General features: G+C 50.4%; 2 protein-coding genes across 2 annotated transcripts in view; both read left to right on the top strand.

Annotated features, from left to right (window-relative positions):
• The window catches only part of Mrto4 (MRT4 homolog, ribosome maturation factor), a 1,102,334-nt gene that overhangs the window by 377,205 nt on the left and 697,498 nt on the right, over window positions 1-27,631 (top strand). The window lies entirely within an intron of this gene.
• Igsf21 (immunoglobin superfamily member 21) overlaps window positions 1-27,631 on the top strand; it is a 211,548-nt gene that overhangs the window by 148,044 nt on the left and 35,873 nt on the right. The window contains exon 4 of the mRNA XM_051173459.1: window positions 26,917-27,035. Coding sequence (XP_051029416.1) covers window positions 26,917-27,035 — 119 coding nt within the window. The remainder of the gene's footprint in view (window positions 1-26,916; window positions 27,036-27,631) is intronic.

The following is a 27,631-nucleotide window of genomic DNA, read 5'->3' as shown; positions in this document are numbered from 1 at the left end:
AAGCAGTTCCACCAAGTGGAGACCAAAGATGCAAATATATGAGACTGCGGGGGGGGGGGGACCATTCTCATTCAAATCATTCAAATCACCTGTTCCCTCCCCTCCAGATGAAAAAGCTATTCCGACCTTGACATCTGTTTAGCCTCGATCTTCTGCCTTTGTGATGCCAAGGACTCACATGTTCTTGGTCTGGCCACTTTTGCTCAGTATGGTGTCTGGTAGATTTGTCTCTGTTTGTATGGAACAGGGGTTCTATTTTCATTGCTGTGTGATATCCCACTGAATAGATTCATTGAAGTGTATTTTGTCCATTCTCTCAAAGAGGGTCATCGGAATTATGGTTTCCGTTCTTGAGTAATGGCAAGCAAAACTGCTCAGAACATAGCTTTTCTTTGCCTTGACCATATCCCCGGGAGAGAAAGTGGTCCAGCCAGACAAATGATGGGGTTCTTCGGAAGCTGTCTGTAGTTTCCCAGAGTGGCTGTGACAAAATGCCACAAACTTTGTGGCTTCACAATAGCTTACTTTCTCAGCCCTGGGCTGGAAATAGGACCTACAACTGTCACAGGGCTGTGCTTCCCTGTGTGCTCTGGGAAAACCCTACCTTGCTTCCTGCAGGCTGCTGCACAGCCTGTGGCACTCCTCAGCCTGTAGCTGCCTGCCTTCGATCTGTCCCCTTCATCGCAGCCATCTCCTCTGTGGAGGTGGGTTTCTGATCTACTTTTCTTCTGTGGGCTACCCCGACCCAGTGCACCCTCATCATTCCATTTGCACAGACCCTGTTTCCAGTCAAGTCACACTTGCAAATATAGTAATCAGGAATTCAACTTATCTTTGGGGTTCAACCCACGAGGTCTACCAGAGTGTACATCCGCTGTTCATCCATGCCCCTGCTAGACATGCAGAAGATAGTCCTTCATGCACCTTAATTCTGGCTATATGGTAGCTCATTGCTGAAGGCAACCACTGTGGTTTCCACACCAACTTTGTCAAAACTTTTGTCCTTTAAAGCCAGAGTTACCCAACCCTGCCTGCAGCTGCCCCCAGGTGTCTGCCCAGACAGAACTCTGCAGCTCTCCCTGCACCCTCTGCTCGCTGACCACTCCAGAGCATCTAAGATCCTGGTACCATGTGGCTGTTAAGACTCAATGAGCAGTGCCCTAGCTGGTCTTCAGACCTCTCTGAGTAAGCACTGACCCAGATGTCTAAATGGTTCCTTCCTTCATTTCTTCCCGGTCACTGTTCCAATGTGCCCTCTCTGTAAAAGACCTTTCCTGGCTGCCTTATCTAAAGCAGCATCCTGGACTGGAGAGATGGATTGGTTGGTGAATTGCTTGTGATACATACTTAAGGACTTGAATTTGGAACCAGAACCCACATAAAGTCTAACACAGCACTGCATGTCTGTTGTCCCTGTACTGGGAAGGCAGAGGTGGGCAGGTCCTGGAGCTTCCTGACCATCCAATCCAGCCTAAGCAGTGAGCTCTAAGTTCAGTGAGAGACCATCTCAAAGACTAAAATGAAAATACCCAACATTGACCTCAGACCCACATACACAGGGTGTGTATGTGCGTGCGCACGTATGCATGTGCATGTGTATAAAATCATCTCTACACTGCCTCTTGGTTTCCCCATAACCCATACTGGTTTAGTATGGCAGGAGCTTCCTCAATGGCTCATTCTCTGTCTAGAAACGGATTCTTTCATTCATGCTCTCTCTGATCCAACCTTAACTTCTGGAAGGTTGCCTGGGGCTGTCAATGGCATGTTTGCAGTGAGTCGGGTGAATCTAATATGAGGTCGCAGCAGCTGGGGACCCTGGAGGGCTGTGTGAAGGAGGCTGATAGATGACAAGCTGGTAGAGCTGGAGCTGGGCCCTCTGTAGCTGTTCACTGTCCCAGACTCTCCCATATCATCACTGCTGCGTGCTCAGAATGAAGCAGCTTTGAGGTTGGGCTTGTGGCTCAGTTGGTAGAATGATCGCCTGGCATGCATGAAACCCTATGCTCCACACCCCACACTATATAAACTGGGCGTAGTGATGCATGCCTGCAATCCAGCACAAATGGGTACAGGAGGCTTTGGAGTTCAAGGTCATCTTGTCTGTATGTCAAATATAAAGCCAGCCTGGGCTACGTGGAACTCTATCTCAGAAGACTTAGTACCACATGACCTAGAAATCAAACACCTGCCATGTCTGTTCCTAGGCTGGGACCTATGACCCATAACTCTAATTTTGTTGCCTCTTACAGCTATAGGCTCATCCTGAACCCATTGAACTCTGACTCCCCTGCTTCTCCATAGCAAGGACCTCTATGATCCCATCAGCCACATGGGCAATCCAGCAAGATAATATGCAAAGTCCTCTCGCCATAGCAGGCAACATATTCAGACACATGCATCTCTGAGAGAGGCACTATTCTGTCCCCACACAGCTGTGGGCATCATTGTAGCACCAGCCCTCAGTGTCTGTATTTGCCTCCTCTGTGGAAGGTGACCTCATTTGGTCTGGGAGGGGGCGGGTTGTTCCCCTCTTCCCTTTGCAAACCTAGTTCCTCTGCTGGACTCTGGTGCAGCACAGAAGGCCCATGACACCTCTGGGGCCTACCCATGTGCTCCACCAAGCCAGCCTGGGCCCATAATGCCATGTATCTGTGGGGCTGAGTCCTCCCTGGAGATGCTGTGCGGGGCAGTGAAGGAAAGGGGGTAAGGGAGGAGTGCAGGAGAGGTCAAATAAGAGAGACGAGGCTCTGGCAGGACTTAGCCCCAATGCTCCTCACACAGGTTCCTCCCAGCACCCATGCAACAACCGTGTAATAAAACCAAAACATAACGAATGTTTATCACAAGAGGTAACACAGCAGAGTCATTCTGGAGCCCCAGGCTCTGAACCCCAGATCTGCTGCTGACCGCTGTGGGGCCCTGATCGAGTCACTGTTTCTCAGGGTCTCAGTTTCCCTACCCCCAAAGTGGAGACGGCAATGATGGTGTTCTTCTGCAATGCCCTCATTAGACAGAAATGATATAGACAGTGTCTGAGACTGGCCCAAGGCACATGGAGAAATAAGCTAGTTTAGTGTAAGTGTTGTATGTGTCTCACACCTTCGGGGAATAGTGACCATAGCTGGACACGGGCCAGGCATGGTACTGGGCTCTGGGGAGACAGCTGTGGACAAATCCAGCTACCTAGGGCTCACCATTCACCACATGAGTAGAACTTATCATGGCTACCATTTCATAGAGGGGAAAACCAAGGCCTGAAGTTGCCAAGCACCTGCCTGGAGCCACACGTCTATAAGGTGAGGAATGGCATGAATAACAAGCTCGCTCTCTCAGGCGTGAGGCAATGAACCCTTCTCACTCAGCACTGCTAACTCAGAGCTCTGGAACTCTGCCCTGGATCTTACTGGAAAACTTGGACGTGGTTCCTAAGCTGGGGTCTCTTCCCCCCATAATGGCCATCTAGGGATGATGTGAAAATTTGGCTTTGATCAAATTAGGCCCATGTTGTGGCGTAACTTTCTCCATTTACCACAAAGCTAATAAACTAATAAATTAGACAAATGAAAATATCACTGGCCAGGACTGCACACTAAAACGTCGGTGTAATTGCTTTCATGACCAGGGCCAATTTCTCAAATTTCTCCTTGGCCAACTTTCCCCAGCTCACCATGACTCTAATAAGGCATAACTCACTCTATAAGCATTGGGTTGACTTACTTATTTTAACTACAGTGGAACTGAAACGCACCTCATGAACCCATTCTCACGCGCTTGCTCCCTTGGGAGGGAAGCCCATCCAGGGTTGTTAAAGTGAAGAAGCTTTCTAGCATGGATTTTGATCCCAAACCCAGAGCAACTGTTCCTTCCTGGCCAGGTTGCACCAACTGAGAATCCTGCAGGCTTTCCATACAGACAAGGATGACACACATTTTGGGTGACATGTCCCTGGAATTGTGTGATGCCCCATGCTGTGACTTCTATGGGCATTCATTTAGGGTTCTGACATAAGGACCCTGCGTGGGTTGGTCTCGATGAGCCCCATTTTGCAAGAGTGGATCAGAGGGACCAAGTAACTTGCATAGGGCCCACACAGAGCATGGCACAGTAGATTGGGGCCTGGGTAGGTTTTAGTCTCCACAGCTGATGACTGACTTGTCCAGCCTGTAAAACAACTGGGGATCCTGACTGCTAAGAGACCCGCTCCTTTTTTTTTTTTTTTTCCTTCCAGACAGGGTTTCTCTGTGGTTTTAGAAGCTGTCCTGGAACTAGCTCTTGTAGACCAAGCTGGTCTCGAACTCACAGAGATCCACCTGCTTCTGCCTCCCAAGTGCTGGGATTAAAGGCATGCGCTACCACAGAAGACCCACTCCTTGAGCTTAGAGGAGGTGCTCATAGCCTTGGATGGTAACAGGCTAGACAAACAGGCTGTGCCTGTGCTTGGGGGCAGGCACATGATAGAGATGGCTCTTACATATCCCAGGAGCCCACAGCGGTCATCTTCTCTTGGCTGGAGGAGGTGAGGGAGGAAAAGGGCCGAGTGCATTAGCCCAAGGTCATAGTTGGTGTGAGTGAGCGGGATGAGGCTGGATAAAGAGGAAAACGGCCTTCTGGGTGGAATGCACAGCACAGGTGTAGACAGAGGAGCATGTCCAGGGATCGCTGGCTATAGTGAAGTGGGGTGAGCACAATGGGAGATCCCAGTCATGGACAGCATTTATCCTTTTCTCCCCCCTGCTACCAGGCGATCATCAGTGACCCTGTGGAGACCTTGGAACTGTCAGCTGAGAGTCCTCTCAACTTGGGATCTCTGTCTCCAGGGCCCTTCATTTAAGCTTTGCCTAACTGTATAGCTGTTGAGGGTCCTCTGGGCAATCCTGCCATGCCCATCACACTGTTGTTTAATGTGTGTTTAGGTGGTTCTTTCCATCCCTGCCTGCAGCACTGGAAAGCAATCTCTGTTGGGATAGGGAGCATGGCTTCACTGTCACCACTGTCCTAATCATTACCCTAGGCACCATGGAGGGACATACGTAAACTAAGTGGGATTATTACATGGAAGGAAGAAGCTGGATGGATGGACAGACAAAAAGATGGGTGGGTAGTTGGGAAATGGATGGGTAGATAGATGTAGGGTTAGCTTGTGGATGGATAGACAGTAAATGGATGGTCAGATGGGTAGATAATGAGTAGATGGTGGATAAAGTAGATAAATGGATGGATGAGTGAATAGATGATAAATAGATGATGGGTGAATAGATGAATAATAGATGAGTGGTTAAGATGAGTGGTTAAGAACAATTAGGTAGAAGAATTAGTGCATGAATAGATGAAGAAAAATAATGTATGGATGGTTTCTGGATAGATGAATAGATGAATCGGTAGTGGATGGTAAATGGATGAATGGTGAGTAGTGAATGGATGATTAATAGTGAACAGATGGATGGTAATTAGTGAATGGATGGATGGATGAATAGATAGACAGATGGTTGGTTGGTGAATAGTGGATAGACAGTGGTTAGTAGATGGGTAGAAGGAGGATAGTGGATGGATGGATTGGTAGACAGATGAACATAGTGGATGGTAGATGGATGGTAAATAGTGAATGAATGGTAGATAGTGGATGGATGGATGGATGGACAGTAGATAGTAGATGGATGGTGGAGAGTGGATGGATGGATGGATAGATGGATGAACAGTAGATAGTAGATAGATGGACAGTGGAGAGTGGATAGATGGATGGTGCAGAGTGGATAGATGGATGGTGGTGTGGATGGATGGATGGTAAATAGTGGATGGATGGATAGTAGATAATAGATGGATGGATAGTGGATGGATGGATTATGGATAATAGATAGATGGATGGTGGATAGTGGATGTATGTATGTATGTATATATATATGTTCGTGGATCAACAAATGATGGATGAAAAAATAGATGGCTGCTGTACTATATATATATGCTAAGACCCAAATAAAAACCTCATCCCATGACTGGCATAACAAAGTCACTCCATGTTCATGAGGTTTGAAGCAGAGTCCAGGCATGCTCTAACTCAGGGTTCCAGCTCCCCTCCTCCCCCCTTTCTGGAAGGCAGAGTCCTTGATGGGAAACCAGGACCCAAAGCCAACCCCAAACCTGAGGCATGGCAGAGGCCAATTGGGGTTGTCATCCATGCCAGTCACTGGGTCTGGACTCTGCCAGGCAAGATGCCAACCTGCAGGGCCAGACCCTGGGGACCTTGACCCTGTCAAAGCAGAGCTATCCCCTGGCCTCTCCTTCCTGGCATGGGCCTGGCTAGTGCCATGACCAGAGAAAATGAGCTATAGAACTGAAGCCTGAGGAAGAAATGTCTCCGTTTGGCAGGGGCACTCTCCCTAAGTTTGCAGAACTGCAGCTACTCTGCCCTTTCTCAGAGCCGCAGAGGGAGTTCTCCTGACTCGGTCCTTTCTATCTCCCAGAACCAGCGTGTGCAGCTGTCCCCATCACATATTAGCCCCACACCTCTCCCTACAGTCAGGCCCCTGATGTCACCACCACCCCTGTTTCTCATCCACAGTCCTTTTCAGGGTTGCCAGGAAGAGCCTGATTTCTTGCTTCATGTTGGGAGGTAGGAATCATTCTTTGGGTGCTATAGAGAAGATACAACTTGTACCTAAGTTTCCCCAACTTCTGACTCTCCCTGAGCTCTCTCTGAGCCTACTCAGAAAGTGGATCACCATACCATGTGCTCACCCCAGCTCTAGATGTGGAGCAAATGTCAAAGTGGCTTGTAGGTGATCCTTAACAGAGAAGGACCGCTCCTTGTACAGGGCAGCTTGCTCAGACACCCCAAGCTGCCTGAGATGTAGCCATCTAGAGCATGTGTCAAGAGCATCATCTGCCCGAGTTCCCACTGTGCATCCAGGTTCCTAGGACCTCACTCTCCTTTATCCACCTTGCCTCTGGGCACAAATCCACACCCCCCCCAAGTCCTCTCAAGGACCACCAGGCAGAGCTGGTGAGTGGAAGAAGCATGAACCCTAACCTAAGAATGAACTGAGAAGATGCAACATGTCTGTGTTGGCCGCTGGCATCCACACATTATCTCTCTTAGTGCTCTCAGCAGCACTGAGGGAAGATACCATGATGGCACCAGTTGACACAGATGACACAGGGGCAGAGTGATAGAGAAACCTTCTCCAAGTTGCCCAGCCAGAATGTGGAAGAGTGAGGTTCAAAGCCAGGCAACTACTCTAACATTCATGCTCTTGGCCTCCACAATATTCTCTCGGGCCTCCACAATATTCTCTCGGGTTCTGGACCTTGGGTCTGAGGTGACAGCTTGGAAACAAAAGCCTTGCCTCAGGCTATTAGTGAGAGTGTTAAATGGACTCTACACTCAGAAGGATGGTGAGCTGCACTGCACCCAGGTGCTGGCATTCTGTAGGGCCAGCCTGGCTGTAAGTGGTGTTGCCAGGAGAATGATAGGATAGAGCCAGGCCTTCCCAAGCTTGCCTGCCTCCCCTGTTCTCACCTTTCCAACATTGCCACAGAGCCCTTCTCCCATCCTGGAACTCAGCAAACAACAGATGGCAGGGGCTTTGGCTAAGTGATATGTTCTGCTGGCTGCTGCTCACTTCTGGAGGTCCTGTCTCTGCTGATGAGGTGGATGCACACGGTCATGCGCAAGCATGCATATGTATGCAAATGTGTCTATGTTTGTACATGCTTCTGTCAGAGTATATTTGGTTAAGCAAAGCTGTTTCTATCTTAGCTTTGGAAAAAATCCAAGTGACTTTTTCTAACAATGTGTGCCCAGTGGGACACACTGTGGGAGCATAGGTGGCTGCTCCCAGTTCTACAGAGGGTGCCTACTTTAGCACCCAGCCACTGTGGTTCCTCCTCTCTTGCCCTTGCTGGATCTCCTGTGAGTTCCTCCCTTACTAGCCTGGAACTTGAAGGTCGGTGACGAGTTCTGTGTGACTCACATTGATTATTTCTTTTTAATGGAATCAATAACAAACTCTGGGAAATCGAGCAATTTCATGTGAAAATCTGTATGTGTCGGGTCTCTGTTAGGCAACTAAAGATGCGGCTCTTCCTTTAGTGGTTATTTCCAAATTATAGTCACCAAGCACTGTAAATAGAGGCTTTAAATCAAGGAGGGGCTTCCTTGATCCCCACAGTTCATAGCACTGTATTGTAGAATTAGTTTGAGGCTATGCAAAAAGGAAGGGAGGCAGGAGGAAGGAAGGGGGAGGGAGGGAAGGAGGGAAGGAAGGGAGGGAAGGAGGGAGGGAGGGAAGGAGGGAGGGAAGGAAGGAAGGAGGGAGGGAAAGAAGGAGGGAAGGAGGGAAGGAAGGAGGGAAGGAGGGAAGGAAAAGAAAAGAAAAGGAAGTTTAACTCAAACAAATTTCTTCTCTCTACTATGTATACCCGGGCCTCAGTGTGTCAGGTATTCCAGTAACTTCCCTCTTGGTATCTTCATTTTCAAGATCTCCTCAAAGTGCATGAAGGTTGCTCTAGCCCCAGCTAATGTATCTATACTGCAATATGTCTGTCAGCTTTCGCTGTTACCAGTCCTGAGATAGACATCCTCAGAGGAGGAGAGACTTGGCTTGTCTGTCAGTCTGTGGTCACTTGGCTTTATCCCTTGAGCCAAGCCTACAGTGGGGCAGAAAATGGTGTATATGTGACTGCTCAGGTCACCAAGACCAGAAAGTAAAAACAGAACAAGAGGAGGGACAAGGCCCCAGTCTCCCTTCTAAGGACACACTCCTTCTTTCCTAAGAAGTCCCCATTAGCCCCATCCTATCAGGACAGAGTCTTAGCCCACTGGTTTCTGTGGGGGTGGGTTCTGGAAGTTGTACCTAAGGACTTTCCTCAGTCACATGGTGGCACTGCTACAAGGGAGCCTGGGAAATATAGTCTTCATTTCAATCAGCATGTATCCATAGCAACTGTAGACTGAGTCACCCTCTGAACTCCTCAGGACCATGATTTTTCCGATCCTGGAATATTCACATATGTATTAATGAGATGTCTTGAGGTTGGGCCTTAAGTCTAAGCATGTAATCCGTGTTCCCCAGGCCCTTTACAGACACAGCGCAAAAGCAACAATATGCTGTATTGTTCTTTTTGAACAGTTTTGTGCATGGAGCCAAGCTTCCATGATGTCTAATTTTCCACAGAGGTGTTCTGTGGGTGTTCAGAAAGCTCCAGATTTTGGAACCTCTCAGATCCCAGAGTTTCTGACTTGGGATGCTCTTCCCCTGTTGCCATGAAGAGGTGAGATGCTGAATCATGCAGCTACTTCGCCCAAGCTAGGAACTCACAAGCCTGAGACCTGGCTGTGCCCTTGCCTCTCAGTGTCTGTCACTCCTGGGGATTTACATAATGTTGTTCAACTCCTAAAGTTGTTCCAAAGAACTCACAAGGACAGGAGGGCCAAAGGAGTGGCTAGCAAAGCGTGTGGAGTTTAATATAAACTCAGTGACTGCTGCCCCCACTCATGTACCTCTCCAGATGTCACATGACTACCCCTCAAATCAGGCGTCTCTTCCTGGGTCCACCTTCTTTGAGCACTGGGAAAACCAACACTGAGGCTTCTAGTCCCAGAACACGCTAGCCATGCTCAGTCCTTATTTTCTATAGGATGTGCATACAAACATGCTATTTGACATGCTGTTTATGTGTATGTAGATGCATGTGGGTAGAGGTCGAGGACAACCTTAAGTGCTGTTCGGGAGCCATTATCCTTGTTTTGAGACAGTCACTCTTGCCTTTTGTCTTCCTGGCACTGGAATTGCAAGCTCCTGTCACCACAATCACACGCCACCATGCCTGGCTTTCTTACATGGGTCCTGGGGATTGAACTCAGGTCCTCATGTTCCCAAGGCAAGCACTTAACTGATTGAGCCATCTCTATCAGCCCCTGGTTTATATGTTTAGAGCTTACTTTGCATGTGTCTGCCATATGCAGCTAGACTGTGGGCTCCCCAGCGGACAATGGTTGTTTAGGTTGGGTTTAGCTTTTGAGACATGCTATCACTGCCTAGCCCTAACTAGTCTGGAATTTACTGTTCAAAGTAGGCTAGCCTCAAACTTGGGGACATCCCCCTGTTTCTTCCTCTCCAGCACTGGGACTGCCAATGCACATCACCTTGTCTGGCTGTACAGTGGGTTCATTATTTTTTTGTAAATCTTCTTTATTCATGGCTGTATTTCCAGGCCCTAAGACAGGCTGGCACCTAGTAGGTGCTCAGCAGGCCCTAAGACAAGCAGACACATAGTAGGTGTTCAGTAAAAGCATGCTGATGGGATAATAAATGAATGATGGGACGCTCTCCCTCCTCCAGCATCCAGTGCCCTGTTCCTTGTCAGAGGCAAACCAAGACGCCAACAACCTTTCAGCTTCCGGCTCCCCATGGCAGGGAGCCCAGCGCCAAGCACACTAAGATAAATACCTATTACGGCGGATGGGATCTCAGTGCCGGCTAGAGTCCAGGCATTTTAATTTTGTTTTGACAAAGAGGCTGATGGGAGAGGTTAGTGAGCCCCCCCTGTCTCCCATCTGCTGCGGCCCTGGGCGCCCCGGCCTGCCCTTCTCTGCCTTTGGCAGCATGTAGCTCAGGACTGTGAAATGTAATTGGCCTGCCCTACTTTTTAACAGAATGCAGACTGAAGGATTGGGTTTTTGGTGGGATGACCTGTTTAAGAGCCTTAAGAGGGAGCTGGGGGTTTCAATTTTCCACTGCCAAAGCCAGGCTGTTTTTAGCTTGGCTTTGATGAAGCAGCAGGAATTGGGTTCGGCCTGGGGTCACCCATCAGCTGACCTCATTGGGAAAGGCCTCCTGCGGGGCTCCAGGCCCAGCAGCAGCAGCAGCAGGGCAGGCAGGGAGAGCTAAGGTTTGCTTTGCTGATCCTAGTAATTGGTCCCATACAGATGGTATCCCCCCCACAATGCACCCCAAAGCATAGACCCCCACGTCTCCCCCCCCCACACATACACTTTGGTTCTGTGAACTTCTGTGTTTCCCAGACCCATACTCCTGCCCCAGCCGCTAGCTGAGTGGCCTCTGACAGACTGCCTGGCCTCTCGTGGCCGCTGTCCCCAGATCAATTCAACCAGCTCCACGATTCTGATCTGGCTGGGGGTGGGCAGGTACCAACTGTGAGGATGCTGACTGACCGCTGGGTTTTCTCAGGCTTTGAGGTTGTATCAACTCCTGCAGGCAGTTGAGACATCAACAGCCATGTACAAGGGTCTGGCCATGTCTGCCCAGTCCTACCGAGGAGCCTGCTCTGAACTGGGCTGCTCTGGCGTCCTGCTGCTTTGCCGGGGGTCAGGCCCCTTCCCTTTGAGCCTATCTTCTGATCCTTGTCCAGCTGTGCTGAGCAGAATGGCCTGTGGGTGCTTTTGTCCGGTATCAGAGGAGTTTTGTGGGATGGTGTCTTATTGGAGTTGGCTTCCAGGAACAAAAATAAGATGTGGTCCCTATGGTGACCATAGGCAGAGCCAGGCTGTGCACCTGGCCCCAGGCTCTTGTGGCTACCAGGAACCATAATTCTCTGCCTAATGACCCCATCATCTCTGCTCCTTGTGCTAGCCTTTGACCCTCTCTGGTCTGAAGGGGTGCATCCCTCCAGCCTCTGGCACCACACCTCCCTCCCCTGATAGAAACTCTTTGGGCCTCTGTTAGGAAGGCAAGAATCTTACCCCAACTGTACTATGCTGGCTGCTTGTTACTATCACCCTGGGGACTGGGGTTCCTTGGGAAGAGTGATCTGACAGGCCACAACAAGTGCCACCTCTGAGGCTTCTACCAGGACTCCCTCAGCTGAGTTCCCTGCCTCTGAGTCAATAGTGATCACCATGACAACCAGCAGTCTGTGCCTCAGTTTCCCCCTGGGGCTGTTGTGAAGACTGAGATGGGAGAAAGGCACAGCTACATAACCTGCTCCAGGGTACTCATTATTAACCTGGGAGTCCCCACTCACAGAAGGCTCCAGAGTAGCTCCTATGTCTATGATTGTCCCTGTGACCAAGCCAGGGCGGGGGATGGCGGTGGAAAGAGTTCAGTTTCAAAGTCCCCGCAGAGGGTCTGTCATGAAGAGTGTTTCCGTGGACAGGCACAGACACAATGCATGCTGTCTCCTCTAGAGTGCTGAGGACAAGTGACCTCATTCTGGCCTTGAACACGTAGGTGTGTAGTTGTATTCACTGAGCAAGGTCAGAGTGCTAACCAGTTTAGAAAGGGGGGAAGGGGGTGAGGGGCTTCCCACACTTCCTCTCTCCCGCTGACCACCAACTCCAGTCAACAGGCTTGACCTTCCTCATACCTGCTCTCCCTGGCTTATTTAGGGACAGGGGCAGAGACTTACAAAGAGATAAAATAGCCACCACGAGGGACAGGAAGGAGTGGCCAGCCGGCCACATGCCATTGACTTTTCTGGCTCTCTTGATACCCAGCACCCTCTGTTTGATTTCTCTTTGGCCAGCTGCCTGGTTTATAGTCTGTGTCTCTACCCAGTGTCATTTCCTGTGGACACTGCCCCACACTGCCTGCCAGGCCCAGATGCAACGGGGTAAAGAATTAAAGACAGGGACCTCCCGATCCCTTGCTCCCATCATACTCCTATCCACCACCACCCGCAGCAAAGAGCCAGCAGGCATGAGCAGCCTGACCGTGAGGGGCTAAATGAATCTATCAGGGCCAGGAGGAGGAAGTGGTTTCCATGGTAGCAGCAAAAGGCCAGGAAGGGAGGCCTGGAGAGGAGGAGGAGGCAGGGAGCAGGGTGGAGTATGTCAGAATGGGGAGAAGCAGGAGGAGAGCAGTGGGCAGAAGGTCAGGGTGGGGTCTGTGCGATCGGTGGAGAGCAGATGAGGAAGGGGACGGTTCAGGTACAAGGCTGGGGTTGTCAGTTACACAAAGCGGGAAGGGTCAAGATAGATAACAGGCCAGAGAAGAGAGGCCTGTAAGTGGTCCCAGTCTGACGCCTCCCGGTGTCTCTCCTGGACTTGGAGTACCCAGGCTGGCTCTCTGTGGCTTTTTTTAGGCAAAATAAAATCGGAATTTCTGAGGGGAAACAAGTCCTGCCAGGCTGCCCAATAGTAAACCATGGCCTATGTCTCTGGAGCACCCCTCAGGTGGGAAGGAGTTGTCTTCCAGGCACACCCCAACCTGAGAGCTTCACACTCAGGGTTCAGGACATAGGGCTCACTCCATTTATGAGGCAGAAGCCGCGGTCCAGAGGTCTAGTGCACTCTTACCCAGCTTCCTGCTGTCTACCACAGACAGTCCTTTTTGATAGAGACTAAGACAGGGAGCCCCTGTGGGTGCTTCTCCTCACAGAGCAGAGGGAGGGGCTGGCCATAGAGCCATAGCCATCAGACAGACCTCTAACTCCAAGACAGATCTGTGGCAGTTGAAGGTCCTCCAAAGGTTCCTAGAGAGGCCAGGTGAAGGAAAGCCTGGTGGGCAGCCTCTCTAGATGCCCCTGTCCTGCTGTCCTTCTCCATCACCCCCCACCCCCTACCCAGTCAGCCTGTATGTGATTAGATGCCTTTGGTGTTTGGTACCCACAGAGCAGCTAGAAACCCTTTTCAGATTTAAAGGGGTGAAAATTGCACTGATGGGTTTTAAAGGCCCCAGGAAAGCCTCAGCCAGGAAAAGAGAGAAAAGAAGAAGAGAGGATGGAATGGTGCCAAGGCCCCCGTGGAGGCAGGCTTTCATGAAGCCTGAACACCTGAGCAGCACTGCCCGTGCCCTTTTTAACCATAGCCAGCTCATAAAACCCTAAGATTCCAGCAGGAGCAGCACAGGACCCAGGACAGCCTACTACAAGCACCTGGGGCTAGATCCAACCTGTGCCTAGCCTGGTACCATATTGGAGTACAAACCCTGTATTCCTTAATACCCTGGATGTAGGTCTGGCCTGACCTGTGGTGGCCATTGCTGAAGCAGATTTTTCTCCCTTGTTCCTGTCTGCCCAAAGATCAGACCTGACAATGCAGAAAGCAATGGCCTTTGTCCACGTTAACTAAACTAATGTGACAGGTGACAGGAAGACTTCCACACAAGTCATCGCCTGTCTCCAAGGCCCACTCACTAACAAAAGGCATCACTAGTAAAAGATCACCTCCTGTCAAGCCACCCAATTCCATTTGAATTCATTTACTGAGAGCTGGGTAGTGGTGGCACACTATTTTAATCCCAGCACTCAGGAGGCAGAGGCAAGTGGATTTCTAAAACCTCAAGGCCAGTCTGGTCTACAGAGCGAGTTCTAGCACACCCAAGACTCCACAGAAAAACCCTGTCTCAAAAAAAAAAAACACACACACACACACACACACACACACACACACACAATCAGTTACTGCCTTCAGGATCTCCCATGCCCCCTGTCCCCCATGAAAAGGACACACAACTCCCGACCCTCCTTGGGTCATTGATCATCCACCTTCCTTGATGTCCCCAAAAGCTAGTGAGTTGTTTTCTAGTTTTAGTGCGTGTTTGTATTCATGGGTGTGTAGAGGCACTTCTGGGTGGAGTGTATATGATTTGATGCCAGAGCGCAAACTCAGGCTTCCTTCTTCAATATTGTCCAGTACTGACAGGGAGTCTCATTAACCCATGTTCCAGTAGTTAAGTTAGCTTGGCTGGCAAACCAGCCCCAGGGAATCTGTCTCCATCTCTCCAACCCTGGGATTATAAATGCATCCCCACCAACCACAGCTATGTTAATGTGGGTACCAGGAGATCAAAGTCAAGTCCTCAAACTTTACCAAATGAACCATTTCCCAGCCCCATCTATTCGTTAGTTGTCTGTTTTCGTTTTTTTTGGGGGGGTAATTTTTTTTAAGATGGGGGTCTCGTTTCAGTGCATTGACTTCAAGCTCCAGGGTTCCTCAGCCTCCTGAGTACCTGAGAGGATCAGTCTGTGCTACTGTGTCTGGCTTCACAGTTGCAGAGCTCTGCTTGCTACTTTGTTTCAGAAAACCTCCAGTGGCTGGGAGGAGCGCGTCTGCTTCCCTCCTACAGGGGAATGGCTAGAGAGAGAGGGCTGCCATCCCCAAGCTACAGTTCTAACAGATGTTTTTCCTATCTGAAGGGACTGTGGGAGAAAGTGGACACAAACACACCAGCCTGTGTGAGAACCCAGGTTCACCTGGCTCATGGAACCCTGTCTCATGGAGACTTCTGCTCACAGCAACTACTGTCAGCAGGGCCTTGAGTGACACTAAGCATCCACCTCTGTAGGAGGGCTTCCCGATGCCATCATCAGACATCATCCTCCTGACACCATTCCTTAGACAAACCCAGGAAGTGTTCTTCTGCTGGTCCCGGTGGCTGGTCCTGGCCTTTCTCTGTCTGCTGATGGCCTGTGTCTGGCCACACCCCTCCCCTTAGTGCTCTTGCCTGTTAAACGTAAGGTGGCCAGCCATTCTGGCATGCTGGACCTGAGGATTTTCTGCTGAAACTGGGCAAGGCTGGGACCCCCAGGACTAGATGGTCACCCTGGTTGGATGACCATGTATTAGGTGGTCTGGTAGCGAAGGGACAAAACGATTTGCACTCTGTGGCTGTATGACAGGTACATTTGCTCAAGGGGCAGGCTGTGTGTGCATGCCCATATATGTGTTGCTCCTTCAGTGTTATTCCTTGGTGCGGTTCACCTTGTGCTTTGAGAGGGTCTCTCATTGGCCCAGGGTTCATCCACTAGCTTAGACTGGCCAGCAAGCCCCGGGGTATCCTCTGGTCTTTGCCTCCTTAGTGCTGGGGTTACACAGGTTCTCCACCTGATCAAGGCTTTTTCAGATGGGTTCTAGGGTGGAAGTTAGGCTCTTGGGAGGCAAGCACTTTACCCAACATCTGGGACTTCACCCATCTGTCGCTTACCCTATGTCACCCTCATGATTCCACCCTCCCCAGTCAACCTCTTTGCAAAGGGCTTTCTGAAGAAGATAACTGAAGTGTACCACAAGAAATAGATGTGAGGGTGGGGTGGGGCTCATTTCTAATTCTGGACTGTCCTGTCCTGTCTTCCTGAAGTTACACTTCCCTTTTTGTTACCAAGCAGCTCAGGGGTATACCCACACTGTGATGGAGGGTGACTCAAGTAGTACCACTACAGGTGGCTCTAGTCAAATCACAAAAGACAGGCTGCCCTTGGCCTGGGTCGGTCTGGAGTCTGTGTTCCTTCTGAGCTAGGCCTGAGTCTCAAGGGGGCCATGAAAGTCAGGAAGCCACTGAACAGAGAGGGTACAGGAAGCAGGATAGAGGCTGTAGTGTGCATGTGATAAGCTCTGTGACTGCCTGTGTGGTTGAGGGGAACCTGCAGGGCTGGGACATCTGTCATCTAATCCTGTCCATTGACACATGCTATGGTCCAAGCACATCTAAGCTCTGTGTTCCAGTTTGGGGGTTGGAGAAGCCTGTGGATAGGAACCACCTGGACTGTTTTGTAGGCAAACTTCAACAGATGGATAAACCCGGATCATAGGGAGAGCCAAGAGCAGGAGACTCAGGGTGTATTCACCGGCCAGCTGCAGCCTCGGCTTCCCCCTGTGAGTCTGTGAGAAGCCTTCACCCCACCTTCAGCTGGCAAGCTCCAAGGGGAGAGGATTCCTGTCCTTGCCTAAGGTTAAGCCATGCATCTAGCGCTCTCCTGGCATCTTCCATTGGGGAGTCCATCCCTAGCCAAGTTGTGATCATCTTTTCCTATTGTCCCCAAATACCTCCCTGGGGCCTAATGCTCTCACCAGTAGCCAGTCTGTCTCCTGCCAGGCCTGAGACTGTGAGGTTGCCTTTGAGGGGAAGGTAAGCAGCTGGGAGGACAGCTGAGGATGAGGAACAGCTGGGACTGGCTGAGCAGCTGCACATCTGGACCACTGATCCTTTCTTCAACCACCCCCAGCTTCCAGTTAAGCAGGACAGGGACTTCACTTCACCCCTTTCTTCTTACAAGGAGCAGGCAGCTCTTATTAGCAAATACCCAACCGTAGCCAAGGCTGCCAGAGACTTTACAGCCATTTTTATTAGCTCTGCCTCACCAAGTTGCTCTGCCCAGGCAGAGCAAGCATCAGCATCAGAGGGCATGACCCTGAACTGAGAGAGGGAGCAGGTGTTTGAGGGAGACCTCGGCGGCTGGGGTGGAGGCAAAGGAGCCAATGGAGGCAGCCTGTGGTTTCAAGAGCTGTAAAAACTTCATGACCTCACACTTGGTCTCTTTCCAGCAGGAATGAGGGACAGCAAAGCCCTGGCAGGCTCTGGGCTCATAAGATTGCAGGGGGTGTGTTTAACCTACTTGCAAGAAAGAGCTCTTCCCATCCCCTAAGAGGCTCTGTTTCCATGCAAACAATGCTGTCCAAATGAAAAGGCGCTCTCATCTCTTCATTAAAGCTCAGCCTCCAAGGACCCATTGCTACCTGAATCTCCTCTCCTAGCCCGCAACGAGGTGCTGCGTGTACAGATGAAGACGTTTGAATTACAAAATGCCTTTTAAATAGAGTGCATTATACAAGTTTGGTCCTGAAGAGTCTCCTCATTCGATTGTCGGGTTTTGGCAAGGGATGCGAGGCCACCAGCCATTTTCTTCCCTCCATCTGTTCCTTCTGTCCTCCTTTTTGGGCCTGAGCCAGATCTGAGCTTGCAGCTAGACTGGGCCTGATCCTTATATGAAAGCAAACCCACAGAAGGCTGTGTTGGGAGGGACGGGTTGCATCCTTGAGGTCAGGAGATCACCATAGCAGCAGGGTAAAGGTGGGACTGGCTAGATGGGCTGGGGGAGGTTGGTGGGAAGAAAAGGCAGCCCTGCGTGAAAGAGAGGCTCAAGGTGGAGGGAAGGAAGAAGTCTATCCCTGAATCTACCGTACATGTGCAAAGAAGGGAACAGAGGGGACCAGAGGAACCCGCTTGTGTCTCATAGAGAAACCCACAGCTCCCTACCCCTCTCCTAAGCTTTGTTTTGTCTGGCTGGTACCCCAAAAATCTGGGGCTTTGGATATGGTAAGTGTGCACGGGGTTCACCCACAGCCCAGGAGCCTTTCCATCCATGCCATATGCCCGCTACCACCTGGACTTGGACTTCGAATGGAAAGTTCACTGAAGGGTTCCTTAGATGTGGGAGCAGACTGGCTGTCCAGAAGAGTGAGGTGGGAGGGACGCTTCTAGAAGGCTCATGCCTGGCATATGTAGAAAGGCAGAACTCAGGCTGATGAGCTGGCTCAACCGGTTAAAGGTGCTTGCCTGAGTCCAATCCATGGCAGAAGAGAAATGACTCCACAGAGTTGGCCTGGACCTCCACACACGCTAGGAATTACATGCCTATACATGTTCCCTTGCTCACACATAAAATGCCACGCTTTAAAAAAATTAAATCTGAGAGGATCGGGAAGGTAACTTAGTAGGTAAAGGCACTTGCTGCCAGGCCTGACAAACTGAGTTCCACTCCTCAAATCCCTGGTGGTGGGAGAAAACTGACTCCCTCGGGTTGTCTTCTGACCTCTACATGTGTGTACATGTGTTGTGGAACATACATGGTCATACACACCCATGCATATACAATAAACTAATAAATGGAATGAAAATTTTTAAATTAAAAATTAAGGTGGAAAGCCCCGAGGTGGAGGGAGAGGAGACTCAGCTGACCCCTGGAGAGGAAACTCAGGCGGTCACCTTTAAAGTGAATCACACAGCAGCCATGCTGTCCTTCCATTATTGCCCAGGAGAAATGAAAGCAGGTATCCCAGGATGCATTGCAGCTGCATTCCTAATGGTGAGAGCCTAGAGTAACATAAAAATGCCTATCAGTGGGCAAATGGATAAAGATGTCTGTATGATGGGATGGCACTCGTAGCCAGATCCACGCAATGGGATGTGACTCAGCCATGAGCAGGAAGGAGGTGGTGGTGGTGGGGACAGAGGCCACCTGTGAGTGAATGGCAAGATAATGATGAAGAATAGAGCTTGTGTGTTAAAGGCTCCAACCCCAGCTTGGTGCTACACCCAAGTTTAAAAGAAGTTTTTAAAAAATATATGTAGGTGGGCTAGAGGGAGACAAGGACAGAGACAGGGTGACAGAGCGAGCTGGAGAGAGTCTGTGAATGCTCATGGCACAGCACTCGTAGATAGGCTGAAGAAGAACTTTCGGGAGTCAGCTCTCCTCTTCCACCGTGCCGAGGCACTCACACTCTCGCTACCTAGGCAGCACACGCCAGCCTAGCTGGCCGCCAGCTTCCTGGCGATTCTCCTGCATTCACCTCCCACCTCACCATAGGCATGCTGGGATTGATTATAGAGGCACTCTGCTTCATCCAGCTCTTCATGTGGGTTGGGGATCAAACTCAGCAAGCACTCTTACCCACTAAGGCATCTCCCCAGCCCAGTGGCAAAAGCTATGAGAGGTGGGGCCTGTGGGGTGGCCTTTGAGTTATTTATTTATGGCATATCTCACAGGGGAACCTGGGACCTGCTTCCTCTTCATCCATCTCCTCTGGGCTACTTTCTTCTCCTTGCCTTCAGCATATTCTGTCACAGGCCCTAAAGTCTCAGGGTCAAACTCTATGACCTGAAATCTCTGAAACACCGAGCCAAAATAAGCCATGCCTTCATTTATGGTGACTATCTCGGGTATTTTGTTACAGCAGCAGAAAGCTAACAAAAAGTTGCAGGCACTGTAAGACATAATGTAGAACAAGAACCTGGGCAATGGGTTTTGTGGGGATATGTGGACAAAAGTGTCTGTCCCTCCTGGTTCTGCAGCCCTTCAGTCCCAAATAAACACACAGAGGCTTCTATTATTATAAACTGTTCGGCCAATGGCTCAGGCTTTTTATTGGCTAGCTCTCTCTTAATTTTTAAACCACTTTTAATAACCTATGTATCTCCACATGAACTTGGCTTACCCGTGATGCCCAAGCCACTGTCTTCCTCTGGCGCTACATGCTGTCTCTCTTGTGACTCACTCTCTGCCTTCTTCCTCCCAGCTTTCTCTGGTAGCCCAGCCTATACTTCCTGTCCATTGGCTGAAACAGCTTTATTCATCAGCCAATCTATCCCCCATCAGGGGTAGATGGGTCTGTGGTCTTCTAAGAATGTGGGAGGGGGTTGCAAAATGGCATGAAGAAGCTCCAGGAGCAATGCACCGGGTTATTATGGTGGTGGTAGTCATAGTCTCAGTAGGCTGGGCCCTGTGATGTGTGATGTATGTAAAGTTTAAATACATTCAGTTCATCGGTTATGCTTCAGAAATGCTTAGGACAAAACTGAAAACCAGCAAGCACTGGGGATGGGGGTGGGGGTGGGGGCTCAGCTGGTGAAGCACTTGCTGTGCAATCCTGAGGACCTGATGGTCCCCAGCACCTATATAAAAAGCCAGACATGATGGTGTGTGCTTGTTATCCCAGCAATGAGAGGTGAGAGGCCAGAAATGGGCAGATCCCTGGAGCTCACTGGCTGGCCAGCCTTGCCTGATTGGAGAGTGCTAGGTCCCAGTGAGAGACTGACCCACCTGTAGCTCCAGCTAAGGACATCTGATGCCTCTGGCTTCCTTGGAAACCTGCACCCTTGTGCACAGACATGTGCCCATAATTAAAGATTAAAAATAATAATGTAGCAATTTTTAAAGCATAGAAAACCATAAGCAGAATGTTGAGGCTTCTGGAAGATGTGCAGAACAATAGTAAAACTAGCTAATGCGTTCCAAAAGCCCCAGAGGCGACAAGGTGAGACTGGAATTTTTATTTTAATGATGACCTTGTTCCTGAGGTAGGTTCATTACTGTCCAGCTCAGTTCTTCTGAGAAGGAGGGAGGTGTGCACACAGACAAGACAGAAAAACAAGTTTCCGGTGTCTCCATTCAAGCTTGCATCTCCGTCTGGCTCCTGGCTATAGACTAAGCACTGAAAGCAGCGTGACGCGGTGGCTTAATAATTTGTCTTAAAATTTTAATCAGTTAACGGCACAGGAGAAAGTAGGAGGGCAAGCGCCGAGAGCTTGTTGGGATCAGTTCTGTGTGCATTAGTATGTTCCTTCACTGCGTCTCTGTAAAGGTCTGTCGCTGGCTATGCTAGTTCCCCAGCAAGGCAGAAGGAGGCCACACAGTTGGACCCTGCATCCTTTGCCTGGCCGGGATCCAAAGTCCACTACCTGGATTCTGTGAGAGCCTGAGGCTCTTGCCAGTGGCCAATCAAAGCCAGGATGGGAAAGGTGAATAGAGGGTCTAAAAGCCTGCCCTGCCTTGACAAGGTGCATGGGAGGGTACCCTGGACTCCCTGAAAGCTCGGAGATGAGAGTTTAGGGAAGCAAAAAGCCATTCTTCTTCTTCTTCTTCCAGCAGGGAGGAAGCATATGGCTCTGGTTACCTGGGTAGGTGGCGGGCTCAGAATAGAAACACACAGGGGCAGGGGCAAGCACGGCTCAGGAAGAAAAGGAGAGCAAGGGCAGAGGGAGGAGGGCCAGGGGCCCCCACAGTCTGTCACTTACAGCTTGGATTCACACTGGGGCACCTACCTGCCCACTTTGTGACTAGAGACATGCTGCATCTTGTCTGTGTGCCTCAATTTCCCCATCTGTGCAGTGGGAGATCATAGCCCTACGGTAGAGGTCAGTGAGTTGGGAAGATGCTCCCTGGGAAGTCTCCACTGTGAATGTGCAAAGACCAGCACTTCCGGGGCTAAAGCTGGACACAATATTGCCACACCCAATCATCAGATAGGAAGAGTGAGGCCTTGGGAGGCCCAACAGCCTTAGCAAACACCACAAGCCGGCCAGGTTCACCAGAGACCCTGGCTTTTAACAGCTGTTTCCACTGACCTGTTCCAGGTACTCAGGAGCACATAGCTAGAAGCCACAAAGCTTTCCAAGACCCCTAGGCTGGGAGGGGAGGTGGGTGGATGGGGACTATGGGCAGACACAGAGGGGAAGGAGCTGGGTCTGTCCACACAGAGGACAGCGCGGGCAGGGCAGCCTGCCTGGCAGAGGCAGCTCATGTGCCACTAGGATTTATGTCATTGTACACTCATGATGCACCAGCCCTAGGTGGTACCCTTGGGCGAGCCCTGGTAGTCTTCCTAAAAGTCTAGTGAGTGTTGTGACAAACGGGGAAACTGAGCCTGAGAGAAGTCACATGATTTCCTCAGATGTCCCAATCGGGGCTGAGACTGAGCTGGGGATCACATATTGATCCAACAGCCTGTGTTGTTTTAAACCTGTCTCTGCACTGCTGGGATCAGGGGGAGGGGAGAGACTTTCTGCTGGAGCAGGAAAGAGGGAGAGTCTCCAAGTAGAGACAGAGTAACTGGTAGCTATCTCCATACCACCACAAGGCTCAACCTTGCAGGGAACACAGTAGGTCTAAATGCTAGGGCACATAGTTTGTCTAGATACCAGAACATGCCGTAGGCATAGATCAGGGCAGACAGTAGGTCTAGAGTCCAGGACACATAATAGGCCTGGATGCTGAGGTGCACAGCTTGTCCAGATATCAGAGCACACAGTAAGGCTGAGACGCCAGGACAGTATGTCTAGATGTGGTCACACAGTAGGGGTAAGTCTGTGTGCAGATGTGGCCCTCTGGTCCAACACCCTGCAGAAGCTGCAGTGTCCAGCACTCATCCTCCCCTGGATGATGCCCAGGGAAGCAGGCAAAGGAAACACTCCTCCTGTTCCCAGCTTTTCAAAAACACAATTACTCTCCCTTCAGAGACACCGTCAGTGTTGGTAAACTCCAGCCGCTAAACTGCATTGCCCCTATCTGCGCACAAACGCTGCTGTTATTAATAGTTTATCGACCTGATCTCAGGCCCTTACCGATGAGAGCGGCCTCCTCCCCACCCCCTTGGCCCCCTGCTGCCTTCGAAGACCTTCTATCCAGCCTTCTGGATCAATGCCTCTCAGTGCTGGGGGGCGGGGTAGGCTCTGGGCCACTTAACCCACTTTCCGAGGACATCAGTGGAAGCAAGATCTCAGGGTTTGATGAAGGAGAAGAGGCGGTTAGGTGTGGATCAAAGCTGTGACCTGGCAGCTTTGGATCGGAGATGAGAGCCAGAGCGAGCCTGGGGATGAGGCTGCTGTCTGGTAGCTGAGATGGTGGCTGAGATAGGAGAAAGGCAGCGCGGGGTTGTCCAGGGACTCTCTTATCTCAGCTCCTTTCCCATGATTTAAGATTATCCAAAGTAAAAACGTTATCTTATAAAGCAGGAACAAGGTGAATGCACGAAGAAGGAGCGAAAACAGAGGGGCTGTGACTGAAGGAAAGGGAGGGAGTGGGGATGAGGTCTCTGAGGAGGCTGTGTGGGCAGCTCCGGGTCCTTTCTCCCAAAAGCTTTCAGGGTGGTTTAGGCGGATTCTCCATGGAAGGGGGATTAAGAGATACAGAAATCCCACTTGAACCCTGAGCTTGGCTGCAGGAGAGAATGGGTGGGGATAGAGTGGAGAAGGGAACCGGTGTAGCTCAGGACTTTGAAGAGGTGTACACCCAGGTCCTGGCCACTCACTGCCTGGGAGTGCGGAACAAGAGCTGTCAGTCTTGTGCCCAGTGAATGATGTGGGTTAATGGTCAAGCCTGGCCAGGCATAAAGCCTGGAGCCCAGCTAGGAGCACCGAGTGGAGCTGTAGGAATAGACCCAGATGGGAAGCTGTCTTCTCCTTAAAAGCATCACACCACCACGTGTCCACTGAGCTGTCTTCCACACCACCTGTGAGTTGTCACCCACACGTCACCCAAACATATTGCTTATGTTACTGTTACTTGAGCATGTCATCAGCGGAGTGATTCCCAAACATGTCCCCAGTGCAGGAATCATATAAACATATCTGCATATAGGGTGTTCACCTGCTTACCTCTGTCTGTGCATCAGCTATGCACCTACTATCTGCCGACATCACCCAGGAGCCTCCGGCTGCATCCATCCCCTAAGCCTGTTTCTTTACACGCCCCCTGCACCTGTCTCCCTGGAAAGTCACTTAAGCAGGTCGACTGCATAATAGACACCTGTGAGGATAGCCGAAACACGTCACTTAAGGTGGCTGTCACTCAGCTACCAAGCAGTGGCTGTTCTCAATCTAGCTGCATTACAAAGGAAATCATTCCCAGGGGAGACAGGCTTCCTGCTGTTCTCACTGTCAAGGCACTTTCTTTTGAAAAGAGGAGTGGAAAGGGGTGGGAGGGATCTTCCCCCAAACGTAAAGGGGTGCTCCTTACACTTCAGTCTTTCCTGACAGTGAGGAGACCAGATGGCAACCTCTGTGCAGGCTATGGAAATGAGGGTGTTGTTTATGCTAATGAGTGCTGGGTGCTGTGCGAGGGAGGGGCTGCTAGGGGAGCTGGCTCAGCTCAAAGTGACAACAGCTTAGGAAGGGGCTGAGAGCCCAGATGGGGGGAATGGCTTGTGGGGTGGGGGTCACAGAAGTGACTCATAAACAAAAGAAGCTGAGCCAGGCGGGAACCTGAGGTTAAACTGCTCATCACAAGATAAAAGAGAAGCTTGGAGCAGGCAAGGGGGGAGCGGGTATTTCACAGAAGGGGTCTCCCAGCTCAGGAGCCGCCCAGGGAGATCCTTGAACTGATGATAATGGCCTCTCCATCCCCTGTGGACCTCGGCAGGATGTCTGGGCCAGTTAGGTGGAGGACCATGAGCAAATGTGGGTGTCTCCCCTGATCTTCTGCCTGCTCTGGGAATGCAAACATCAACACTGACAGTGTCCTCAGAAACATGCCAGTAAGAGAGAACTGAATTTGCCCAATGAAGGACCAGGCTGAGGCTTCCACTGGTCAAAGGGCCTGGGTACCCCTTGGCAGGGACTCTGTCTTCTGGGGGCATCACAGGGCTACCCATGGCCTCTGGGCAAGTCCATCTCCACTTCAGTCCCGGGATGTGTCATCTCTGTTTTGTTGTTGTTGTTTTTGTTTCATTTGTTTGTTTTTTAAAGTAAGAAAGTGGGTGCTCAAAGGTCTGGCTTCCCCAAAGTCCCATAGGTTCCACACACAGCATAATTTGAACTCTGTTCTCAGAGCTCTTTACAGCCAAGATGGCAGAAAGGGGCCAATCCGATTGTGACTGTACTCTCCACGAGAAAGACCTGACCCTGTAGGCTCTGAAGAAAGATCTAGAACAGGAGTGGTCAGACTATGGTCTGTTTAGCCACAGTTTGTGAACTGAGAACATTCTAATGATTTTAAATGGTTGGAGGAGAAAAAGAAAAGTGTAAGTATATTCTGTGACATGAACATTCTAAGCAGTAGAAAGCTTGACAGTCACAAATAAAGTTTTATCAGAACCTCAGAACATTGTATGGTTGATAGACTCTCTTCAACTACCTGTGTGCTATGAGGAAACTGAGAAACTACAAGAGATCAGCTTTAAGACTTTGTTTAGATTTGTTTTATATTGTATATGTATGAGTGTTTTGCCTGCATATATGTATGTACCCCATGTGTGTGCAGCACCTGTAGTGGCCAGAAGAGGGTGTTGGATGTCTTGGAACTGAAGTTACAGACAATTGTACGCTGCCATGTGGGTGCTGGGAATCAAACCTGGGTCCTCTGCAAGAGCAACAAGTGCTCCTAACCACTGATCCATCTCTCCCAAAACCTGTGTGTGTGTGTGTGTGTGTGTGTGTGTGTGTGTGTGTGTGTGGTTTGATTTACCTATGTGTATCTATGTCTTGAGGGTGGATGTGCACATGAGTGCAGAGACTCACAGGGGCAGAGGTACCAGATTTCCCTGGAACCAGAGTTACAGAGTTACAGGCTATTATAAACTACCAAACTCGGGTCCTCTGCAAAAGTTCAGAGCCATCTCTCCAGTCCCAAGACCAAGTTCAAGCGGGAACAAAGCCTGAGATACTTACTCTTGAGCCTTTCCAATGAAAAGGCAAGAGGAAAGTTTGAGGGGACTCCCACACCCCAGGCAGGTCTGGGGATCTTGGGGGAAGAACCAATGCCCCTCAACCCACCCTCTGCTGAACACACCTAATGCAGCATGAGTGTGGAGCACTGCTCATTTCCCTCTGTCCCTGTCTATCAGGGTAGAGATTCCTTGGGGACAAGAATGTAATTATGCTTCTTTTGCTGTCTATGGGACAGAGCACAAAGTGACCCTTTGACAGTATGAAGGCAGAACTCCAAGGTCTCACAGTGCCATCTCAGGTGTAGGGAGTGGGGCAGTCATCACCATCTCCTGCCTCAGTTTCCCTGTTTATGGAATGTAGTGACCAACCCCTGCATCGTGCTTGTGATAGGTTGCGTGGGAATGGCCCCCATAAGTTCATCTATTTAAATGCTTAGTCCCCAGTTGGTGGAACTGTTTGGGAAGGATTAGGAGGTGTGGCCTTGTTGGAGGAGGTGTGTCACTAGAGTTGGGCTTTGAGGTTTCAATAGTCCCTTCCAGGCCCAGTCTCTCTCTCCCTAGCTCCTGCCTTCAGATTAGGATGTAAGCAGCCCTCAGCTACTGCTCCACAGTCATGATGATCATGGACTAACCCTCTGGAACTGTAAACAAGCCCCTGATTAAATGCTTTCTTTTATAAGTTACCGTGGTTATAGTGTCTCCTCACTCAATAGAAGAGTAACTAAGACAACAGTGGTTGTGATGAATGAGTGGGCTCAGGCCTCATGCTGGTAGCCCTAAGCCCAGCCCCTCAAAATTTGCATCGCCCACAGAGCGTCCTAAGAGTGGCACATGACCAGCCCAGTAGCTGCTCCTCGGCACAGATTTAGCTTGGGCGGGACATAGCACTCACGGTCCCCATCTGCAACACCAGATACAGGGCCTTAAACAGTGGGTGCTACACAAATGCCATCCTCCTCCCAGTCCAGATCACAGGTGTGCAATGTCTTCAAAGAGTTGGTGAGTGGAGCTTGGACAAGTGTGTACTGGGGTTGGCCTCCTTGCGATACTAGCCTTATCTTTCACCTGCTTTCCCGCAGGCTGCCTGAGGTCCGGATCTCAGACAATGGTCCCTATGAGTGCCATGTGGGAATCTACGACAGAGCCACCAGGGAGAAAGTGGTCCTCGCCTCAGGCAACATCTTCCTCAATGTCATGGGTGAGTCAGTGTCCTGGGAATGAGGGACGTGGGTGTGTGTGTGTGTGCACACACAAGCAGGCTCACAGAAACTGTCCCGGGACGCATGGTCAAATCCCTGTGGTTTATGTATAGGACTCTCTCCCATCTACTGCCCTTGGCTGGAAGAAGGAAGAGGCCAGACTGTGGCAAGGGTGTGACTGTGGAACCTGGCCCCAACAGCCTCTTGTTAGGGACCCCTTCACTTTCCAGTCCCAAGCTGTAAGGACCCAGAGTCTGTGCCTTGTCCCTGACCTCCATGTGCTAGGTGTGTGACCAGCTGCTTGTTGATTGGACTAAAGGAGTCACCGCGGGAAGAATGACTGTATCCAGAGATAGCAGACTACCACAGCCCCCGAGTCACATTTATAGAAGCTTGGGTTGAGTCACCCAGCTATAGACCCTGTGGCGCGGTGTGGCTAGTGGAGGAAGGCCCAGAGCCTGCAGTCATTGAAGCTGCTTTTCCCAGCAGAGGCCAAGGCTGTATCAGTTCAGGCCCTGAAGCGTGTGCTGTGAGAATCTGCTACAGGGGATAACTGCTCAGAAGCCTCCAGGGAGGATATGTAGCCCCTCAGCTG

Source organism: Phodopus roborovskii, unplaced genomic scaffold (genome assembly GCF_943737965.1).
Source record: "Phodopus roborovskii unplaced genomic scaffold, PHOROB, whole genome shotgun sequence".
Taxonomy (NCBI): domain Eukaryota; kingdom Metazoa; phylum Chordata; class Mammalia; order Rodentia; family Cricetidae; genus Phodopus; species Phodopus roborovskii.
The sequence above is the reverse complement of the archived record's forward strand: the minus strand, read 5'-3'. Positions and strand labels throughout refer to the sequence as shown.